The sequence below is a fragment of the Gorilla gorilla genome, chromosome 7 (genome assembly GCF_029281585.2).
Source record: "Gorilla gorilla gorilla isolate KB3781 chromosome 7, NHGRI_mGorGor1-v2.1_pri, whole genome shotgun sequence".
Classification (NCBI taxonomy): Eukaryota; Metazoa; Chordata; class Mammalia; order Primates; family Hominidae; genus Gorilla; species Gorilla gorilla.
The window spans coordinates 58,662,589-58,684,135 of record NC_073231.2 but is presented as its reverse complement, the minus strand read 5'-3'; the positions used below and the strand labels follow the sequence as shown (position 1 = coordinate 58,684,135).

The following is a 21,547-nucleotide window of genomic DNA, read 5'->3' as shown; positions in this document are numbered from 1 at the left end:
ACACAGACGCAAAATTGCTGACAAAATATTAGCAAATAAAGCAATATATAAAAAGGACAATTCAAATCAACCAAGTGGGGCTTTGAGTGAGAAAAAGTATTTGACAAAATTCTCAACCTAGAAATACAAATTTCCCCAATCCAATGAAAAGCATCTACAAAACACCCTGAGTTAATATTTTACTTACTTAATGGTAAAATACTAAATACTTTGCCACTAAAATCAGAAACAAAGCCAGGATGTCTACTCTCATCACTGGTATTCAACATGATACTGGAAATCCTAATTAGTGCAGTAAGGCAAGAAAAGACTGGAAAAGAAGTAAGACTGTTTCTATTAATGGGCTTCATGATATTTACATAGAAAATCCCAAAGAATCGATTTTCTTAAAAAAAACTACTAGAATAAATGAATTTAGCAAAGCTACATGATATAAGGTACATGTAACAGTTCTATGTCCACATCCTAGCAGCAAATAGTGGGAAAATGAAATTTTAAAAATACGATTTCTAATAGCATCAAAAAATACAAAATATTTAGAAAAATGTTTAACAAAAAAATGCTTAAAAAGATCTCCATAGCAAAATCTACAAAAAAAAGGCAGAAAGAAACTAAAAACCTAACAAATGAAGAAATATACCACTATCATAAATTAGAATGTGCAATATCACTGTGATTAATGCTCCCAAAGTTGGTCTACGGAGTCGATGCAATCCTAATCATAAACCCTAGCATGCTTTATTCTGTGGAAGTTGACAAGGTGATTCTAAAATGTATATGGATACACAAAGTATCTACACTATTTAGAGCTATTTTAAAAGGAACAACAAAGTAGGAGGATTTATACTACCTAGTTTTAATACTTACTGTATAGCTAGAGTCATCAAGATTCTGTGATAAAGTAAAGGCATAAGGACAAATAGATAACAAAAAAACAGAGGGGCTCAGAAACAGATTTATACTTACACTGTCATTTGCTTTTTGACAAAGGCACCAAAAGCAATCCAATAATGAAAGCAAAGTCTTTTCAACACATGGTGCTAGAACTGAAATTCCATATAGAAAAATATAAATCTAATTCAAAATTAATGTGAAAATGCTCATAGACAAACATAAAAACTGAAACTATAAAACTTCTAGAAGAAAATAAAAGAGGATAGCTTTGAGACTTGAGAACGTGCAGTTTCTTAGAACACAGAAAGCAAAAACAGAAAAGAAAAAATAAATATCAGCATTAAAAATAAAAAAATAAAAAGGTAAGTTATAGACTGGGAGAAATATGTGCTATATATATCTGAAAAGAACTTCTATCCAGAATACATAAAGAATTACCGCTCAGCAACAAAAAAACAATAAAATTAGAAATGGGCAAAAAAAGAAACTTCACTAAAGATAATGGGTGTAGCCAATAAGCACAAGAAAAAGTGCTTGACACCATTATTCATCAGGGAATTGCAAATGTAAACTACAGTAAGAAGCCACGGCACACCCACCAGAATGGCTAAAATTAAAAAGACTGACACCACCAAATGTTGGTACATATGTAGAACAACCAATTCCACACATTGTTAGTGGGAGTATAAAATATATTGTACAACTACTCTGCAAAAGAGTTTAACAGTTTCTTAATAAAACTAAACATACACCTACCCTATAGCCCAGTAATCCCTCTCTTGCTCAAGAGAAATAAAAACATATGTCCAAAAAAGGCTTCTATAATATTCATAGAATTTTATTCATAATAACCCAAAACTAGCCCAAGTGTCCACCAATAAAAGATGGGGTTAAAAAACTGTGCTATACAACATGAATGGAGCTGGAGGCCACTATCCTAAGCAAACTGACACAGGAACAGAGAACCATGTTCTTATTAATATTTATAAGTGGGAGCAAAACATTGACCACCTATGGACACAAAGAAGGGAACAACAGACACTGGGGCCTACTTGAGGGTAGAGGGTGGGAGGAAGGTGAAGATCAAAAAAACTACTCAGCAGGTATTAAGCTTATTACCTGTGTGACAAAATTATCTGTACACCAAACCCCTGTGACATGCAATTTACCCATATAACAAACCTGTATATGTACCCCTGAACCTAAAATAAAAGCTTAAAAAAAATTGTGCTATAGTCAGACACTGGAATACTATTTGACAATAAAAAGGAACAAGTGACCGTGTACACAACATAAATGAACTAAAAAATATTATGCTGAGTGAAAGAAGACCTTACAAAAAAAAGTACTTGCAAAAGAAGTTCTAGAATAGAAAACACTAATCTATGATCAAAAAATGTAGTACAATGGCTGCCTCTGATGGCAGAGGTGGAGACAAGAAAGGGGCTTGAGAGAACTTTACAGGGTGATGAAAATATTCTCTGTCCTAATAAGTTATTGTTTTACAAAGGTAGAAATGGATATAAAAACTCCTCAGATCAGACACTAAAATTTGTGCAATTCACTATGTGAAAATTTTACCTCAGAGGGAAAAAAAAACAAACAAATGCTAAGCTCTAGTTAGCTACAGGCACAGGTAAATGTTTATGAAAGTGAAACATACTAATACCTGCAACTTACTTAGAAAGGCATGAAAGAATAAGATCGACTGATAGATATGACAACGCAAATCTATCAAAATGTTAACTGCTGTAGAATCTACATGGTGGAGTCATTACAGAACTCTTTCAATTTGGATACATATTTTTTAAGTTTCATTAAAAAATGTTAATTTAAAAATACTATTGAAAATGTTTTTTAAAATATAAAGTACCCAGACTTAATCTAATAAAAGATGTATATGACTTTCAAATAAGATTATAAAAATTGTCAGACTTAAATACATAAGAAATTATAGGCCAGGTGCAAGGCTCACACCTGTAATCCCAGCACTTTGGGAAGTCGAGATGAGCAGACCACTTGAGCCCAGGAGTTTGAGAGCAGACAGGCTAACACGGCAAAACCCCATCTGTACAAGAAATAAGAAAATTAGCCAGGCATGGTGGTGCATGCCTGTAGTCCCAGCTACCGGGGAGGCTGAGGTCGGAGGATCACTGGAGCCTGGGAAGTCAAGGCTGCCACAGCACTGCAGCCTGGGTGAAAGAGCGAGGCAGCGACTCAAAAAAAAAAAAAAAAAAAAAGAAGAAGAAGAAGAAGAAGAAAGAAGAAAAAAGAAAGAAGAAAGAAGAGAAAGCAGGCCAGCCGGCCAGGTGCATGTATAAGAAGATTCAGTATTATAAACATCTGTATTTGTCCCAAATTGTTCTATAGATTCAATACAATGCCAGTAAAAATTCTCAAATATTTTTCATGAACATATTTGATAAGCAGATTCTAAAATCTAGAGAAATGGATGAGGAAAGGTCCCAAAGCAGCAAACACAATAGTGAAAAAGGCAGGGTAGAAGGACATGCCCTATCACATATGTGGACTCACTACAAAGCTATAGTGAACAACTCAGTTTGGTGTTGCTTCTACATGCCTGGAACAAAATAGAGCCCGACGTATTCATACACAAGAGGTGATGCTGCAGACTACGGTAAAAAGATGACAAATCAACTAACAGTACAGGACATTCTCATTGGCCCTTTTTAAAAAACAATACTGAATTAGATCCCTAATAACAAAATATACAATAAAATGCTACACCAGGTAGTTCAGAGATCTAAATGTAAAAAAGCAACGTTTCAGATCTTTCAGAGGAAAATACAAGAATAATTCATGACATCTGTGTTATGTGTCTAACAAAAAGTATAAAGGTGTGAACCACAAAGTACAAAATAGAAAAATTGTATTAATATATTAAAATCTTAAAATTCTGTTCAACAACGTATACCATAAACAATGAAAATGTGAGTAAACACAGACTAGGAGAAGTCCTTTATCAAAAATAATCAAAAGGTTCAGGATATTAAAAAAAAATTCTACCTACCAATACTACAAACACAAAACAAAAACAGAAAAATAGGCAAGATATACGAACAGGCAATTCAAAGGAGGAAACACAAGGCTACTCTTACCAGTAACTTCACTAGTAATTAGAAAAATGCAAGTTTAAACCCTCAAGTACTACTTCACAGCCACTCAACTGGCAAATATTAAACTTCACCAAATGTTGATAATGTGATGATGGCACAGAACAAGCTCTTATTCATTAGGGGCAGAACTGTTAAGTTGATACAACCACTTGTGGGTTAAAAAATGGCAATAACCAGTAAAGTCTAATGTGTGTACTTTCTATGACCTGCAATTCCAATTCCAGATTATGCCCTAGAAAAACACTCAGACATGTATGCATGGGGAGAGATAGGCACATACATGTTCAGGGCAGCATTATTTGAAAGAAAAAAAGTGGCCTGCGATAGGATGGCTAAATGAAAACAAGGCATATTCATAGGGTGTAGAACTACATATGTGAAAATAAAGAACTGGAGTTTGGAGGAATTTCAAACAAATGCTGTCAAAATAGTATGCCAAGTAGAAGCCTGTTCACAAAACTTTTAATACATGCTATACAGTATATATATACATATAAGTGTGTGCGTGTGTAGGTATATTTCTACACATAGGGATATAGATATACTTCCTGGGCAGTTTTCAAATACATTGATTTAATAATAGATACAGTTTACATGTGTGGATACATAATGTGTATGTGCTACATGTTATATATTATTTTGTGCATATATACCTGTATTTATGATAATGACTACCATAAAATGTTTAACAATGGTTAGGAAGGAATACCACAGGAGAGGAAAATCTAGGAATCTGATAATGCTTCATTTCTTCGCCTATATGGTCAGTACATGGGTATCCACTGCATTACTCTCTACAATTATTTATAGGCTTAAATATGTACTATTTCAAATACATACAATTTTAAAGAGCAATACACAGAAATATTTTTATTATAAAGGTTAGAGAACTAGCTCTCTGCCAAAAAGCAAATCCATGAAACAACTTACAAAAACTCAGTGACAAGCATCTTATACAAATTGACTTGATTCAAAGAATGGAAAAGTAGTTAAATGCTAGATATTCTTTCAACAAATATTTACAACACAGATTTTGAGGTTTATGTAAGTTAAAAAATTAAGTGTCCTAAATAAAATTTACAAGTGAAACTAAGACCAAAAGAGTCTTTCCAGTATACCAAGAAAATTGAAATTGAAAGCAGCCTGTGAAAGATAGGGACAAAAACTGTATATTAGAAGAATAATAAATAAGAAAAAGAAGTTACAGACAGGATAGAACAACAAAATAATAGTGACTCTGCACTATGGAATGGTAGAAATGGCTGTCACCTATGTAAAATATGAGAAAAGGCAGTTACAACAATGCTGGTTGTGAAATAAAATTATCAAAGGATATTCTCCTACTTTAAATTTAAGACTGATCCTTGAGGTCTTAAGTACAGGATGAGTCACTGGGTTCAACGTGTGGGCACACATGTAGGAAAGAAGTACTGGCATTTCTCCAAGTACAGAGATAGTGGCTGCCCTTGGAAACCTGACTATAACCGGACAGCAATCACTCCCACCCCCCAGCCCCCCACCCCTCAACCAAGTCAATTCACCAAAGCTCTCCGCTCTGGAGCACACATAGTATCTACGGCAGATGATGACAGTCACATGACTAGGCAAGTGACCTGGATCTCACAGGGGGCCGAATAGCCCAGATCCTTCAAAAGATGATTTTCTTTTTAAAAAGAGTTATTCACCAAGGGAGCTCAACATTTCCTTTGAGTCTAATAGGTTATCTAGACCAAATTTGTCCTCAGCTGTGGCCAATTTGATAGGAACTAAATTACATTCAGTGATTTGCCGTTAAAAGATAACCACATCAGTCAAAGGTAACCAAGACACATCCCTGAAAAACAAAGATCAAATGCAGGACAAAAGCCTGAAGCATCCCTCACATCAGGGGAATAAAATACTAAAATTTTAAAAATAATGACTAACAAGAAAATACCATCTTGGCTCCCAGCAGCACCAGAAGAAAGTATAATTAAAAAAAAGTTAAAGCACTGGCCTCCGGACTATACTCCCACAGTGGTACACAGGGAAGAAAAGAACATCCTGAATCCTTAGTCCTCTAATAAAAATGGCCAGAGCTGCAGGACCGAACCAGAGAAACTCATCACACCCATGTGTGCAGTGCAGAGCAGACACTGGCAGCAGATAATGAAGCAAGCAGCCCTTGCACCTCCACATTTCCCGATAGATGGCTTTTCCCCGGAGGTTTAGGTGGGGTGTAGACAGGTTATATGTACATACAGGGTTTATTAAAGAGAAGTTCATTTGAAAAACATTTTTGTACCTTGGTACAGAATGAAGTCAAGCCATTTAGAGGTGATATGGAAGTATCCAAGCCACAAACTAAGCTGCATATTTTCATGATATTAAAACAGTGGCTGGAATTACCTCAAAAGAGTAAATATATCTGAGCCTGGGTAAGATAAAATAATGTTACAGATTTCTGAGCCATTAAGGGCAAATCACCAACTTGAAAGTTGATGTGCAAATGGATACTTACACCTCCAGAAGCTGAAAGAAATGTATCGAGCAGTCCTCAAAGCATAGTATAAACTCTATCTCAAGAATATACATTTTACTTAACACAAAGATGCTACGGAACATGAAAATAAATAAATAAATAAGAATAAATCATCAAAAAAGTCAAAGCATGTAATGGCCTGATGACATCTACACTTTTATAGTCTCCAAAGTTTTGCACTCACCCCTACTATTAGACGTACTTTAACGGAAACAACTGAGAAACACAAAGGCATATGAAATCAGCATTAGTGATATCAAAACTCTGAAAAGAAAGTAGATAATAATTCTTTACATTTAAGGAGGCTGGGAACAGAGATTTTTAGCGATTCTTGGTTCTGATTCTTACACAGATATGATCCAGGTCATCATATTCCTTCTCCCAAACTGCACTAGCTTTCTGGAGAAAAGGGTTTTTCTATTGGAACCAGAGAGCTCAGGGGCTAAGTATCTGATATTAACTAACAACAAGATGGATAGACCCTATGAGCCTTTATCCAAGTTCCTCTGTTGATAACTGGCTGAAAATGAAAATGTCATACATTCATTTTCTAATAATCTCTATGAGACAGATTATTTTAAAGCAAGACTAAAATATAGTCCAAAATATAGAACTTTCACTTTCACAGACCACCAGAGGTTAACTGGTCTCTGGAAAATGTGTTCATAAACTCCCTCAGAACATTATTTAGTGCTTGGTTTCATATGATCTGGTCAGGATGGACAAAATGGTGTTGAACTGAACACAAAATAGCTGACGGTTCTTACAGTGGAAGAATTATGGTCCTCCTATGTTTTCCTCTTAGAATGAGTAATGGAGGATTAAGCAATTGGCTCTGATGGTCTTTGGCTAAAGAAAGAAAATTTTGCTAGGGCCTCTTCATTCAAGGGCTCCACAATGCAATCAGCAGTGTATTGAATCCCTCAGTTACTTAGTAATCTAAGAGACACTCAAAGTAGAAAGAAAAAAGAAGCTAAACTAAACTCAGAAGTGTGTTTCTAAATGACAAATACTCATCAAATGAAGCTGTTAATGTTTTACAGGCAGTACATGAATATATTTCATTCTAATTAAGCCTAAACAAAAAGGCTGCTCAATCTACTGAGACACCTTGAGAGAGTTAAAAAGTAGCTAAGAGTTTTTAAGTGCTTATCTATCAATAGTTTTGAGTATATACAGATGGATTAAATAATAATAATAATTAAAACCTGCTGTTACGTAACCCCAAGCTTCAAACTAAAAGGGGGACGTATTCTACAGTGACACCTAGTGGCAAAAGGTAATGTAGTAGCAGGACACCCAGACAAAATAAACAGGGAGATGGAAAGCTGCTAGGAGATACAGGGAGTTAAGGGGTGATACTCAAAAGGGAAAAACTAAACAAACAAACAGAAAACATTACACATACGAGTGTCTACAAAATAAGCCCAAAAGGACATCATGATCCTTCTTTGTCAAACTATTTTCAAATCAATAAATTTGAAAAAGGCTTCCCCTGGGCCCAACTGGCCATGCAAGTCCAGCTCTATATGCAAAATAAAGGTAGGAAGTCTAATTTATTCATGTTTCTTTTATATTATAAAGAATAAAACTGAAAAAAAGTAAAATTGAACTCTGTAGAAAACCATTTTATCATTTTTCAGCTTAAGCTGAAGAAAATAAAAAGCAGACACTTGCTTTAAAAATCTGTGATATAAATTCCCCAAATTCCAGCTTCCAAACATCACTTTTCAGCAAAAAAACCACCAAGATAAAGTTTGGCCAGGAAAAAAAAAAGAAATCACCTTTTCCCTAAAATGCATGTTTCAAATGACTGGGTTCTTTTTTCCCTGTTTACACAAAAACTTAAGAAATAATAATGTTTAATGTGACCAATGCCGTCATTTTCTGACTCTCAATGTAAGACATATCAAAAAACGTACTATTTGAACACATATACTTCTTCTCAAACTAAAATTTCAAATAGTGTTTCAAATAGAATTTTTGTCAAGGGAAATGTAATTGGTGATAGGACAAAAGCAGAGTTTTCTCCAATAATTAAATGTAGTACTCATGGAGACAGACAGAAGAAAACTTGATAATCTAGTTCAACTCCAATTACATATTAGAGAACCTAAAATTCAAGCATGGCAAAATGAATAACAAAACCTGGGTTCTTAGTCTCGGTTCTTCCAGTAATTAGTTGAGTTTCCACGAACTAAACAACCTTCAATGAACTCGACAACTTTTCTGGGCATTAATTTCCTCATCTGTATGATTTGAGCAGGAAACTAAATGGGTCTCACAGTATGACACTGCTAAAAAGTCTTTGATTTTCCCAGTAGAAGGAAATGGTTCGCACAACGTCCGTACTTTAATGACCAGGTAAACAGCATTAAAAGAAAAGCCGGCTTTATCTTTCGAGTACAGCCTACTATACACGACACTGTACTTTAACTGTTTAGGATGATGGAAGGAAATGGTTTCCATACCCAGTGCCTTCTATCTGGCACACAGTAAGAACTCAGTATCTACTGGAGAAAAAAAAAAAAAAAGGTTGCGGATATGCGGATAAAGAATACTCATTGCGTCACATGCAGGGTTCCAATATCAACTTTTGTTTTCGTATCACGGGCATTCCTCCCTTTTACATATTCTTTTACATAGTATGTCTGTTTCATGACTATTAGAGAATCAACGTGTAAAATGCTTAAAAGGCTGTAGATCCTCAAATATGGGCAGAGTTTGTTCTAAAATGCCTGAGTATGAAAGTCAGGAGAAGTTAATTTAAGTTACTGCATTTCCTAAACCTATCTCTTGCCTGTTAAAATGCTTCAAATAGTTATGGGGTAGGTCTAGAAACGTGAGACACATTTCCCAGTATTAGTTCTCACCAATAAGAGGCCATATAAAGTGACTTCCCTCAGATGCAATCAGCCCTCTCCTCATAAACACAAAAATGAAATGGAACGAAGACATGCTTCTCCGGCAAACAGCTACAGAAACCTTTTGAAAACAACTAACATTAAAGTTGTTCATCAGCTTTCTCTGCTTAGTGCCCTTAGAGGCACAATGGGTTCTTCTCATTTAGGGATGTTAAAAAAGAGTAGCCTCAGTCGGCTGAGGCAATTAATCTATCCCTCTGCAGGTTTAAGTAAGTGACATTTAAGAACAAGTGAAAAAGGAACACAAACTTTCACTTATGTCAAATGTGAATTAATATGCTTGCATTGAACTTCAAACTGTGTGTACATCTTTACATTTAGAATATAAATATTAGTCCTTAGAATGTAAATTTGTGCAATGGATTTAATGCACTACTTTCCCCATTTAAATCCATTCATTCATTCACTACTCAAAATATTTATTGAGCACCTATTATGGGAAAGGAACATTCTAGGAGCTGGGGATACAGAGAGAATGAGCCAAAGACAACACACATGAAAGTAATAAGACAAGTTCAGATAGTGACAAGCGCTATAAAGAAAATACTTATTTGACTATAGCTGATTCATTTTCTTGGTATATTATGAATGCATGATCTGAAGATCTCAGAAAACAAAGAGCCTAAATCACTTCAAGTGAAGTTTACAGCTCACATTCCATACACATGTGTATTGCAGTTTCAATATCCTAAATATGAGTCAAAGGAAGTATAAAAGAAACCGAGAACCACTGAAATATGAGGCGAAACAGATTTAAAAATCTGTTCTCTCTGCTGGATATGCACATGGAGGAGGAGAAAGGTGAATATCCAATCGATTTTAATTTTAAGTAAAAGTGGTAAAAATACAGACGCTCGTTCAGTATTTCATGACATTCTAAGATATTTTAAAGGCAACTGCAACGCATATTAAGAAAGCTACATACAAGCAAAAATATTTAAAATAATTTCCGAGAGCATTCAAATCACTCCCAACTTCTTCCCTCCCCCTGCCCCCCGGCGCCCCCATTTTCACCTCCTTTTGAGTTGCTCTGAAACGCTGCTAGTTAGGCAGGAACTCACTTTCCCTGACTTTGGCTCATTTTCAACTCCCCAAAACACGCAAGGCAAAGGATAAATTGTTCTCTTACTCCCATGTTCAATTCCACGGAAAGCCAAGAAACAGTCGTTCAGCAACCTGTCTCGGCTGCGCCCTGCAGGTGAAGGAACCGCTGGGAAGGGGCTCCCCGAGACTACCATCCCGAGGGCTCGGACCCCGGTCCGCCTGGCCCCTCGCTCGCCCGCCCACCAGGCCCGCCGAATGCGGCTTCCGCCCCGCGCGCCTAAAGGAGGAGCGTCGCGGGGGATGGAGGCGGCGCGCGGTGGGACCTGGGGAGATGCACCCGCAGCGTCCGCCGCGCCAGCCGGCTCCCTACCCCGAGGCGAGGCCCCAGATCCCCGCCCCGCAGGGCCTCTGACCTCTCCGGGCCCCGGGGCTGCTGCTGCCCCCGCTGCTGCCCGCACTCGAGCTACCGCTGCCGGAGCCGCTGCTGCTGCTGTTGCCGCTGCTCTTGGCATTCTTACGCTGGGCCATTGCACGGTCCGCGGGGGCTGGTGAGGGCTGGTGGACTTCCTTCAGTGCGCAGGGGTACACACGCGACGCGGAAGCCGCTAGCGGCGGTGGGCCGCTGGAGCGGGTTCGGGCCGCTGCTCCTGCAGCAGAGCCTGGGCCTCAGCACCGCCTGCAGCACCTGGGAAGACTTTTCACCCGCGTGCCGGCTGCGCGCGCCCGGCCTCGCGTGTACGAACCTGTGACTCCCTCCCGGGGCGAGAGCGCGCGGCTCGCCGCCCGACGACCACGCCCCTTCCAGGCCTCGCCCCGCCCCCGGAAGGCTGAGTGGCGGCGCCTGGGACCCAATCGCAAGGGCCCTTACGAGGCGGCGGTACCCTGCCGCGCTCCCCGCCCATGCTCACTTAGGGCTGTTCGGGCGCTACGCAGCTGCCTGTGAGCGCGAGCCTCTTTCGGCTTTCCAGTCTGTCTCGGTTCTTTGGAACGTGGCAAACGTGGAAATCGAGAGGGCTCTCGCGAGCGTTGGCAGACCCCGCTCCATAGGGATGGGACAGGGCGCGGTGCGGAATAGGTGGACACGTGGGCCGCCCGTGGGCGGAGTGCGCCGCCTCTAGGCCTTTCACTGTGGATTTTGTCCCCTTTCCGTATACAAGGAAAGGAAGGAGTGCAGTCTCGCTTCTTGCGAAAGAGATCCCTATTTCTTGTCCTGATTAATACTAAGACGTTTCTGGAATGGTGATATTAGGACTAGTTCAATGCTTAAACCGTAGTAGTTCATCCATTTGGTGCTGCAGCAGGAATTTAGTTCGTTTGTGCCATCAGTATTTTCAGAGACTTAGTTAAGGAATGAAAATGCAAATGTGACACAAAAAGTTCATTTTCTTACCCTGGATGGCACCCTCTGTCTGAAATCCCTTCCTGCTTTGCTAACGCCTGGGCCTGTGCTGCCTGGGCCTGTGTTGCCTGAGAATTCCCAACAGAGTATTAAAATGTCTTGGCACGTGGTTGAACCAGACAAGGACTTGAGATCAGCGACGTCTTTATCATCTTTGTGTCACCATTGCTAACACCATGACCAATGTGTAATAGGCAAGCAAGAAATGCTTAGTGATTTGATACATTTCTGTCAATTGCTGAACCCACAGCTCTTGATCATGTTTCGTAACAACCCCTGGGAGTGTCTCAGGAGGGCTCAGGGACCAGAGAGAGCAGTTGCATTGTGGCATCTGGTTTCATTCCTCTTCTCCAGCCCCACAAACCCACCCACCCCCGCCTTCGGAAGCACTCCTGCCTCCCCCCGGCCCCATGACTTTTCACCTGTGGATGGTTGGATGCTGCTTGACCCTGCCCTGATGATGCACAGAAACCCCCCAAAGGTCATGTTGCAGAATAAAGAGAATGCCTTTCTTTACCTTTTGTCAAATAGTGTTAGGCTATTATCAAGAGACGGTGGGAGGGGAGAGTTCACAGAGTTTTTATTGAAGTAGCTCTCTCAGCTTTTATCTTGTGGCATCTCCTTCTGCCTCCATATATCCTTTCTCCCATTCAGGGCCCCCTTACAACCCTCTATTATATTATCTCAATGAAGGAGGTGGAGAACTGGATTAAGAAATAAATCTGAGTGATGGTGCTTCATATAAAATAAAAATGAAAGCTAAACTTCAAAACACAATGCTCTAGCCCCCCCCCCCCCCCCACACCGAAGATATTTTTACCCTTAAATTCTCTCAAAACCCTGTAATATCAATTTTTTAAAGAAATTAGATACTGGAAGCTCAGAGAGATAAAACAAAGTAGGGTCACTGTATTAGTCCGTTTTCACATTGCGGATAAAGACATATCCCAGACTGGAAAGAAAAAGGGGTTTAATTGGACTTACAGTTCCACATGGCTGGGGAGGCCTCAGAATCATGGCAGGAGGTGAAAGGCACTTCTTACATGGAGGTGGCAAGAGAAAATGAGGAAGAAGTAAAAGCAGAAACCCCCAATAAACCCATTAGGTTTCATGAGAATTAATTCACTATCACGAGAATAGCACAGGAAAGACCGGCCCCCATGATTCGATTACCTCCCTCTGGGTTCTTCCCAAAACACATGGGAATTCTGAGAGATACAATTTGATGTTGAGATTTGAATGGGATCACAGCCAAACTATATCATTCTGCCCCAGTCCCTCCAAATTTCATGCCCTCACATTTCAGAACCAATCATGTTTTCCCAACAGTCCCCCAAAGCCTTAACTCATTTCAGCATTAACCCAAAAGTCCACAATCCAAAGTCTCATCTGAGACAAGGCAAGTCCCTTCTACCTATGAGCCTGTAAAATCAAAAGTAAGCTAGTTACTTCTTAGATACAATGAGGGTACAGGTATTGGGTAAGTACAGCCATTTCAAATGGGAGAAATTGGCCAAAACAACGGGGTTACAGGGCCCATGCAAGTCTGAATTCGAGTGGGGCAGTCAAATTTTAAAGCTCCAGAATTATCTCCTTTGACTCCAGGTCTCACATCCAGGTCACTCTGATGCAAGAGGTGGGTTCCCATGGTTTTGGGCAGCTGCATCCCTGTGGCTTTGCAGGGTACAGCCTCCCTCCCAGCTGCTTTCATGGGCTGACATTGTCTGCGGCTTTTCCAGGTGCACAGTGCAAGCTGTCAGTGGATCTACCATTCTGGGGTCTAGAGGATGGTAGCAGTCTTCTCAAAGCTCCACTAGGCAGTGACCCAGTATGGACTCTGTGTGGGGGCTCTGACCCCACATTTCCCTTCTGCACTGCCCTAGCAGAGGTTCTCAATGAGGGCCCCGTCCCTGCAGCAAACTTTTGCCTGGGCATCCAGGCGTTTCCATACATCTTCTGAAATCTAGGCGGAGGTTCCCAAACCTCAATTCTTGACTTCTGTGCACCTGTAGGCTCAACACCACGTGGAAGCTGCCAAGGCTTGGAGCTTCCACCTTCTGAAGCCACATTCTGAGCTGTACGTTGGAGCCTTTCAGCCACAGCTGGAGTGGCTGGGACAGTCACAAAGCTAGTAAGGTGATAGAGGAGGGATGTGAACTTGGTTGGACTGGCTCCAGAGTCTATACTCCAAATTATTCCTCCTGGATAAGACATAGTTTTGAGTGGAGAAAGTCTCACCTGGTTCCCTTTTCAGTTAATGGATGTCTCCAGGAAGCCTCCTTGGTCCTACCTGCAAAGATAGGTCTGAAACCCAGTGGTAAGTGCTTATCAAAGCCTATCTTTTTAAGGAAATCAAATTTGTTTTATAGCTAACTCCAAAATGCCATTAAGTGATGCTTTGCTCCTGCATTTCCAGAAACTAAATCTGGTACCCCTGACAAGGTACATTGCTGTGTATCTTGGGCAATATCAGGCCAAAATAGAGGTTTTTGTAAATATGAATCACAGAAAGAAAGAGGCTACCTAGCGCTTTCTTGTATCCTGAGGAAACAACTATGATAACATTTATGTGCTCAGTATTATTGAATAAAACTTAAATCAGATGCCATCAGTTCTAGACACAGTTTCATTTCAGGGACTGAATTCCCTCAAGCTAACTATCAGAACTATACATTTTATATCTGTCTGTACTTCCCATATTATGGGCATCAAAAAACGCAAAGCTTACTTAGGATTCATATATTTCTTTACAAAGGACATTTTCTCAGCATGGTTGTGAAAAAGACAAAGTATCTTTTAGTATCTTTTAAGTTAAAGGAGAAGTCAAATGTCCCTTGTTAGCTTTTCCTCTTTTCTGTAATTTTCAAGCAAACTGTGAAGAACCCTGGGTGAAATAATGTTAAAAGGACCATAAAGACAAGACTTATCTAGGACAATTTATTAAAATACTAATTTAATAGAGCTTTTGAACTAGGTCAAATGTGTCTTTCAGGTATTTCCATAAACCTTCCACTGCCTTCACTGGGATTTGCAAGTGAGAACTGGAGGACACCATTTGCCCTACTTTTTTTTTTTCCATTCTGATGACCCTTTACAACCTCCAGTCAAATTCCTTCCAAATTAATATTTCTGGACTTACTTATACCTACTATAGCATCGTTTTAAAAATTTCACTTTAACCTGCTTCCTAGAAAATGCCTCTCATTTTTATGCAATCTTCCTAATGTGAAGTTTTATTATTGCAAACTGGAACTGAGTATTTCCTCATCTTTATTTGCCATAGTAAGGACCATAGTGGAAAACAATAAATTTCAACTGGTCATGATTCATTTCTATGTTTTTCATATTATATTAGTGAAATTTGTTGCAACGAAAGGATATTGGTAAGTATAGGAGGATTCTGAAGGCATTCCCTACTCAGTGTTTTCAAAGCAATTATCTTCGTATGAGTCATATCTCAACACGTAAATGAACTGTCATTTTCACCAAACAGCTTGACTTCAGATTACCTAGAAAAAATAAGCCTGACTAATATCTACATCATAAATAAATAGAGTAAATTTATATGAGCAGAAGTGATTTTAAATCCAGTCAAAAATGGATTTGAGTTAGTACTATTGTGTTACGATATGGTAAAATGATCTGAAGTCACATTAGTTAAGAAACCTATCATTTCCTTTTTCCTTTCAATTCTTTAAATTTCCTATCAAGATTGGTACTTCTTAGAGCCAAAGTTCCTTTCTATCAAATAACATTTAAGTAAGTGCTATTGCCAGTTCTTGAGTTTTCTAGTACAGGGAAATGATGGAATTAACTGACTCTTCTTAAGTCTCAAACTTAATGCCAGAAAGAAACTTAAACATGGAGAAAAAGCCAAACATTAGAGAATAACAAGAAATTACAGTCATGGCAATTCCATAGTATATAAAGGACATATTAATGTGATTTAGGAGTAGTTAGAAAGTAAGAGGAAAAAAGGAAAAAATGTGGAGAAATCTCAACAATTCAATTGTTTGCAAGATAATAATTTTACTTAAACTGTATTTGCTTCAAGGATTGTGAGAGAGAGAGAGAGTGTGTGTGTGTGTGTGTGTGTGTGTGTGTGTGTCTAAGTAAAGTAATTATTTCTTTGTCTTTCATGAAAATAACCAGCCTCTTCCATTGGATACAAGTCCCTTATCTAAAGAAAAGTATCCTGAAACTAGCTTCTAGAATCCTCCAATGTCATCAAATCTAAATATATAAATCAGAAGGATTTGCCTTAAAATGAATAGTGTTATTACAATATGCAAAACTGGATCAATTAGTCAACCTAAATTCTTGACAGTTGACGGGAAATCACACATACACTACATAAAATTAGTACTAACACAGTCCTTTTTGCACTGTCATCATTCTGACTTGACTCTATTCTGCAATTTCATAACCACATGACAAATATTACCAGCTCATGCCAAAAAAAAAAAAAAAAATCCTGAGAGACTTTGCCAAAGAGCTTGCAAGCATAAAAAATAGAGAGGATCTCCGTGTATCATTGCAACAATATTGTATTAACCTAAAGACCACTACTAATATATTTGAAATTGTACAGTATTTCTTTACTTTAAGAAGTACAATATCCATTACTTTAAAAAATTATTTCATGACATATTGTGGCAAATAAACAAGTGGTCCAGAATATTTTGTCATTCTTGGTGAAACTGCTATAATACTGACTTCATCAAATAACAAAGTCATTTCTCTTTTGGTAAATCCGTTTGAGTTAGAGACATGCACCAGTATCCTAGATATTTACTAAAGCTACTTCTCCTAGCCCCAGAAAACATATTGATCAAGTAAAATTTAGTGGAAGTTGTTTCTAAGCAGCTGTCTCACAAATTATACAAAATTCTGTTTTTTCTACTTTTTAAGCTACACGTATTGCACTTAGTTTTTCTGACTGCAATACAAAAGAAGAATTGAGTAATGCAGCTACCAAAATGTATGCATATAAACCAATTGTCTAAAAACCTAAGTATAGAAGGTTTGGCTGATTAGACGTATCCCAAGAGATTGATTTTTTAAAATTCTCTTTTCCAAATTTGAGAAAATAGAAATAAAATATGAACACCTCAATATAGCACTTGGGCTTATGTGAAAATAAAGTAAGTTACAAATAATATTAAGGAAACTATATTCAGGCTACAGACCATAAGAACTGTTGACATTCTCAACTCCATATCCCTGGTGAGCAGGACAGTGTCTAGAGTGGAGTAATTATGTAAACATTTTCACCTCGGACTCTTTGAGCTTGTTATTCCTCAGCCCAGGGTGTGCTTTCTCGCAGAGGGCCACCAGACTCTTCACTCGTCACCCTCTTAGTTTAGCCCTTCAGCCCTGCAGTGCCTCTCAAGCTGCAGAAGTTTTGGTGAGAACTGTATGTGTTGGTATGAAATGGTTAGCCATTAAAACACTGGGCAGCTGCAGGTGAGAGCTTATGTTTGACAGTTAACAAGGAAGAAGACATATAAAGTCAATGTCTTGTTAACAGAAGGGTAACAAGTAGTACTTTTTTGCAAGTAGTACTCGACCAAAAAGGATTATTTTCTTAAAAATAGGTAGAGATAGCCCATTTATCATTTATCCCATCATACAAATGCAGGCAGCCATGAATAGCTGAAGTAAGAAATCAAAAAGCAAGCATAGGAAGAAAATGAACATTGTATGGATCTGTGCAGTAATCACTTAGGGAATATGGTAGCTTGACGTAGATAAAGAACTACATTTAAGGAATACCTACTTAAAATGTGAAACCTAACCAATGTGAAACAGATAGGCTGCCAACTCTCTGCAATTATGATAGCTTCACAAAATCGATATGACTTCAAATCAGAACAGCATAAGACAGAGAAGATCACCTATGAATGACATAAAACTAGGAGGGGAGACAGCGGAAAAAAAAAAGATTTGTTCCATTAGCTAAGTTTGACTGGGTCTTTTTGTTTTTTTCTATTTCCAAGTTAGGAGAGGTTGGATCTAATGCCAGAATTATGGTCAATCTTATTTGTAGTTGGTTGGACATGTGTGCATGAACAATAAGAACTTGGTAAATTTCACATAAGTTGTTGTACACTGTCAGTTTATATTTCATCTAATCCTTAAAAAAAGGAAGTTAAGTCTTGAGTTAAAAGGATCATTTCAAGTATTAAAGATCTCCAAGTGGACTCATTAGGCTCAAATTCAGGTCTGCTCAAATTCAAGGTTAGACTCAAATTAGACTCAAATTCAAGGTTCTGCTTACTCAGAAAGAGCAGACATTAAAAACAGCAAATCTCACTGAATGATGCTTATTCAAGTCTAATTCCTGCTTGCGCATGCAGGCTGACTCATAACACAGGCGGTCGTAGGGGAGGAGCGGTCATCACTAAGCACTACTATGTGCTCCTCATGCCTCATCATCCTTTGCCACCAAGCACCAAGGAAAGGTGTGTGGGATGCCTCTGCCCCCTGCCCCTTCTGCTCTTTTCTAATGGCTTTTCTCCTTCAAACTGCCTTTGATGGAAGCCTCATTTGACACATGTTGGGCACAAAGAAAAGGAGAGAATTCAGAGTCACCTGTAGGTCTCTTACCCTCTGGCCATTTTTCTCTGACCTGTCATCAATGAAGGCCTGGGAGATACTGTGGACTTGGAATTAAAACATTTTCCTTGGTTGAGGCTAAAAGGTGGGTTAAAAGTCCTGTAATTCTTGAGAAGAATCCCCACCAATCAACAGAAAATCCTCCTTCCTCCTGTCCCCACTCTCAGGACTCCCAGGGAAAATGCAAGTTATTGGGGTAGAAAGATGGCATGTTCAGCATGACTGGCAAAAATTTGGCCTACCTCTGGCTCTGATCCTGCAGAATAACAATTCTGTAATAAATAAGGCACCAAGCCAGAGATATTGGCCAAAGGAATTTACAACTGGGAGTAGGGGGTGGGGTGACATTACCAATAGGCAACAGTCCAAGGCCTGCAAAGGACACTGTACTGACAGAATTCCATCTCTCTCTGACCCACTGTTTTCTGCAAGGCAAGCACAGCAACCATTTCAGAAGCCCTCACTCCAGACTGGGCATACCTCTTTTCAGTTATTCTAGCAGGAGTGGAGAAGAGGTTCTTGCAGTTGCTACCATCTGCAGGTAGTAATCAGAATTTAAGATAGTTAAGGAGAGAATTGCTATATGGCAGATGTACCTGACAGCTATAACATAACTTAAGCATACCTTGAGAATAACCCTATGATCTAAAAAGAATGTGTGTTCAGAGTTCCAAACTAAGGAAGCTGGGAGTGGCCAACCTGAAAATTCATTTCTTATCTATGAGCAAAATCTAAACCTCTAGCCCATTCTGTGGAAGGCAGGCTGTAGAGGGGATGGAGGCCTTTTGTTTTGGGTTAAATGAAGGTTGCCAAGTAGAGGTTGCTAGGGGGAGGGTACTAAGTGAAAATGCTATATAAACTACTTGCTTTTTTATAAGCAGTTGTGGTTCTCCTGCCCAGGGCACTGCCGGTGGACCCCTTGTATTAAGTCCTCTTAATAAACCCTATGTCTTGTTTGCCGGCTCCAGTTCCCTTCTTCGGCCTTTGAACCTGGTGCCTTCCCTACTGAAGTTAATAGGGGGCCAGCATGACAACCTCATGTTACTCCTTCTGTTCCCCTCCCAGCCTTACAGGGCCTACCACATTGTCAGCTGGTCCTTGGGCCGGTGGTGGGTAATGTAACGATCCTTTGTGATACCTTCACTGCAATATTCCCTGCACCGAAAAGATTACCAGTCTCCAAAGCCATGATTCTGTGGTTGCTCTGAACACTCTCCAACTGTTTTCTGAATGGCCAAAAGCTGGAACAATAACCAAAAGATGGAAGTGCCATTTCACCAACTTATGAGGTAATAGTCTCATGGCAGTGACTGATAGCTGGCTTCCCCGCACTGTCCCTGACTCTTCCTAGGCTTTCTTCCACATTTTCTTACTTCCTTATTGCCAACTCATCCCCCTCAGAAGTCCAAATGTAATTAGAACTGTCAAGAAGGATTCCAGAGTTCCTCGCTTTATCCTGTGCATCTTCGGGGCCACTGCCACTGTCAATACGTTCCTTCTAAAGGGACAGGGGGCAGAGCTACAGGGACATGGCACTTTCACTCCAGCTCAACCTCTGTCACCCCTGATGAGCTCTCCCCATGCTCAGGAATCTTGGGGTCCAAGGCCTCTCTCTTCTCCATCTCCGTGTTCCAGTTTATAAATTAGATTTGTTCCCAGTTTCTTAATTCGTGAAGTTTCCTCTGCCTAACCATTTTCAAGGAAACTGAATATTTGTGTTTATCTGTAATCGTGTAGCATTACCAGCTCTATTCAAATTTTAGTGCACAACAAATTTTCTGCTTGTAAAAATGACTCATTTTCTCTATATTTTACTTCTGAGATGGTATAATTAAAGCAGTGCTAAGTGATCCAATTAAATGCTGTGTCCCCAGTATAAACTAGGCAGGCATGTGCAAGACTCTTTCATATTCTATCTTACACATTGTTATAACTATTTCCTGATTGGGGTTAGAAAGTCATGGCTTCTGAATATCAGAGAGAGAGAGAGAGAGAGAGAGAGAGAGAAATAGCATTTAACTAAGAGTGCCAGAAATCTGATTCTGCCTCTAACTAGCTGTACTGTGGAACCCCAAGAAACTCACTTGGCTTCTACTGTATCACTTGTCTCATATGCTAATAGTGGCTTGTCATCACGGATTCCTATGTCTTTAATAATCTGATGAAAGCTATGGACCATCATGAGAAATATTATCATAGCCATAAAGTTTCCTAGACAATTTTAGAGACTCATGTGCCCAAGGTTAAGAATATCCACACTAGAAGATAAGATTTCTTCTCCCCCCTCACGTTCCATGATATTAAGCCTTGGTAACTGCTATTGGAAATGGTCTTTTGCATTTTCTTAGTCTATTCATAAGGCTAGTGGCTGAGGGTGGCAAATGAGTTGTCTTGTATCCAAGGACACTTTGAATACTATCAACTACAGTGTGAAGAGAATGCTCAAGATCTCTACATAAAATATAAATGTGGTTATAACAATGATTCTATTACTGTTGTGGTGGATTTACTCAGTTTGACTGCCTTTCACACAATATGAAACTTTCCTGGAGACTGCACTGTGATAATTAATGAGAAAAGTTCCTTGGAAACTATAACGTGCTTTACAAAATGTAACCAATTGTTTACTTCTTAGTTTTATGACCTAAATTAATACTATAAAGACATTAAATTTTTCTATGGCAATATCACTACATACTTAATTTTAACCAAGTTCAATAACCATCCTGCTGGATCTAGGGGAAAACAATCAGCTAGAGTTACGAGAAGTTTCTGAAGAAACATAAAAATTTAACAGTATGCCTTCTCTGATATTTCCTTCTCCTTTACTGTAAACTTCCCTTCTTTCCTTAAACATTTCTTGACCCTTGACATATCAGACAGTACCCTGTGAACTATAGCAGCATTCCCCAACCTTTTTGGCACCAGGGACCAGTTTTGTAGAATGGGGTGTGGGTGCGAGGGGATTGTTTCAGGATGAAACTGTTCCACCTCAGATCATCAGGCATTA

The 21,547-nt window shown here is 39.1% G+C and overlaps 1 protein-coding gene across 37 annotated transcripts in view; it reads right to left on the bottom strand.

Annotated features, from left to right (window-relative positions):
* Positions 1–11,576, bottom strand: part of ASPH (aspartate beta-hydroxylase) — a 223,649-nt gene extending 212,073 nt beyond the window's left edge. For 9 of the 37 annotated variants that reach the window (XM_055349288.2, XM_063709254.1, XM_063709255.1 and 6 more), the window contains exon 1: positions 10,934–11,314. In XM_055349288.2, the coding sequence (XP_055205263.2) occupies positions 10,934–11,048 (115 nt within the window). In that variant the 5' untranslated portion in view covers positions 11,049–11,314. Of the gene's footprint in view, positions 1–10,605 lie in introns of all 37 variants that reach the window. The other 28 variants (XM_055349301.2, XM_063709258.1, XM_055349294.2 and 25 more) reach the window with 15 other exon arrangements.
* Positions 11,577–21,547: the final 9,971 nt, after the last annotated feature.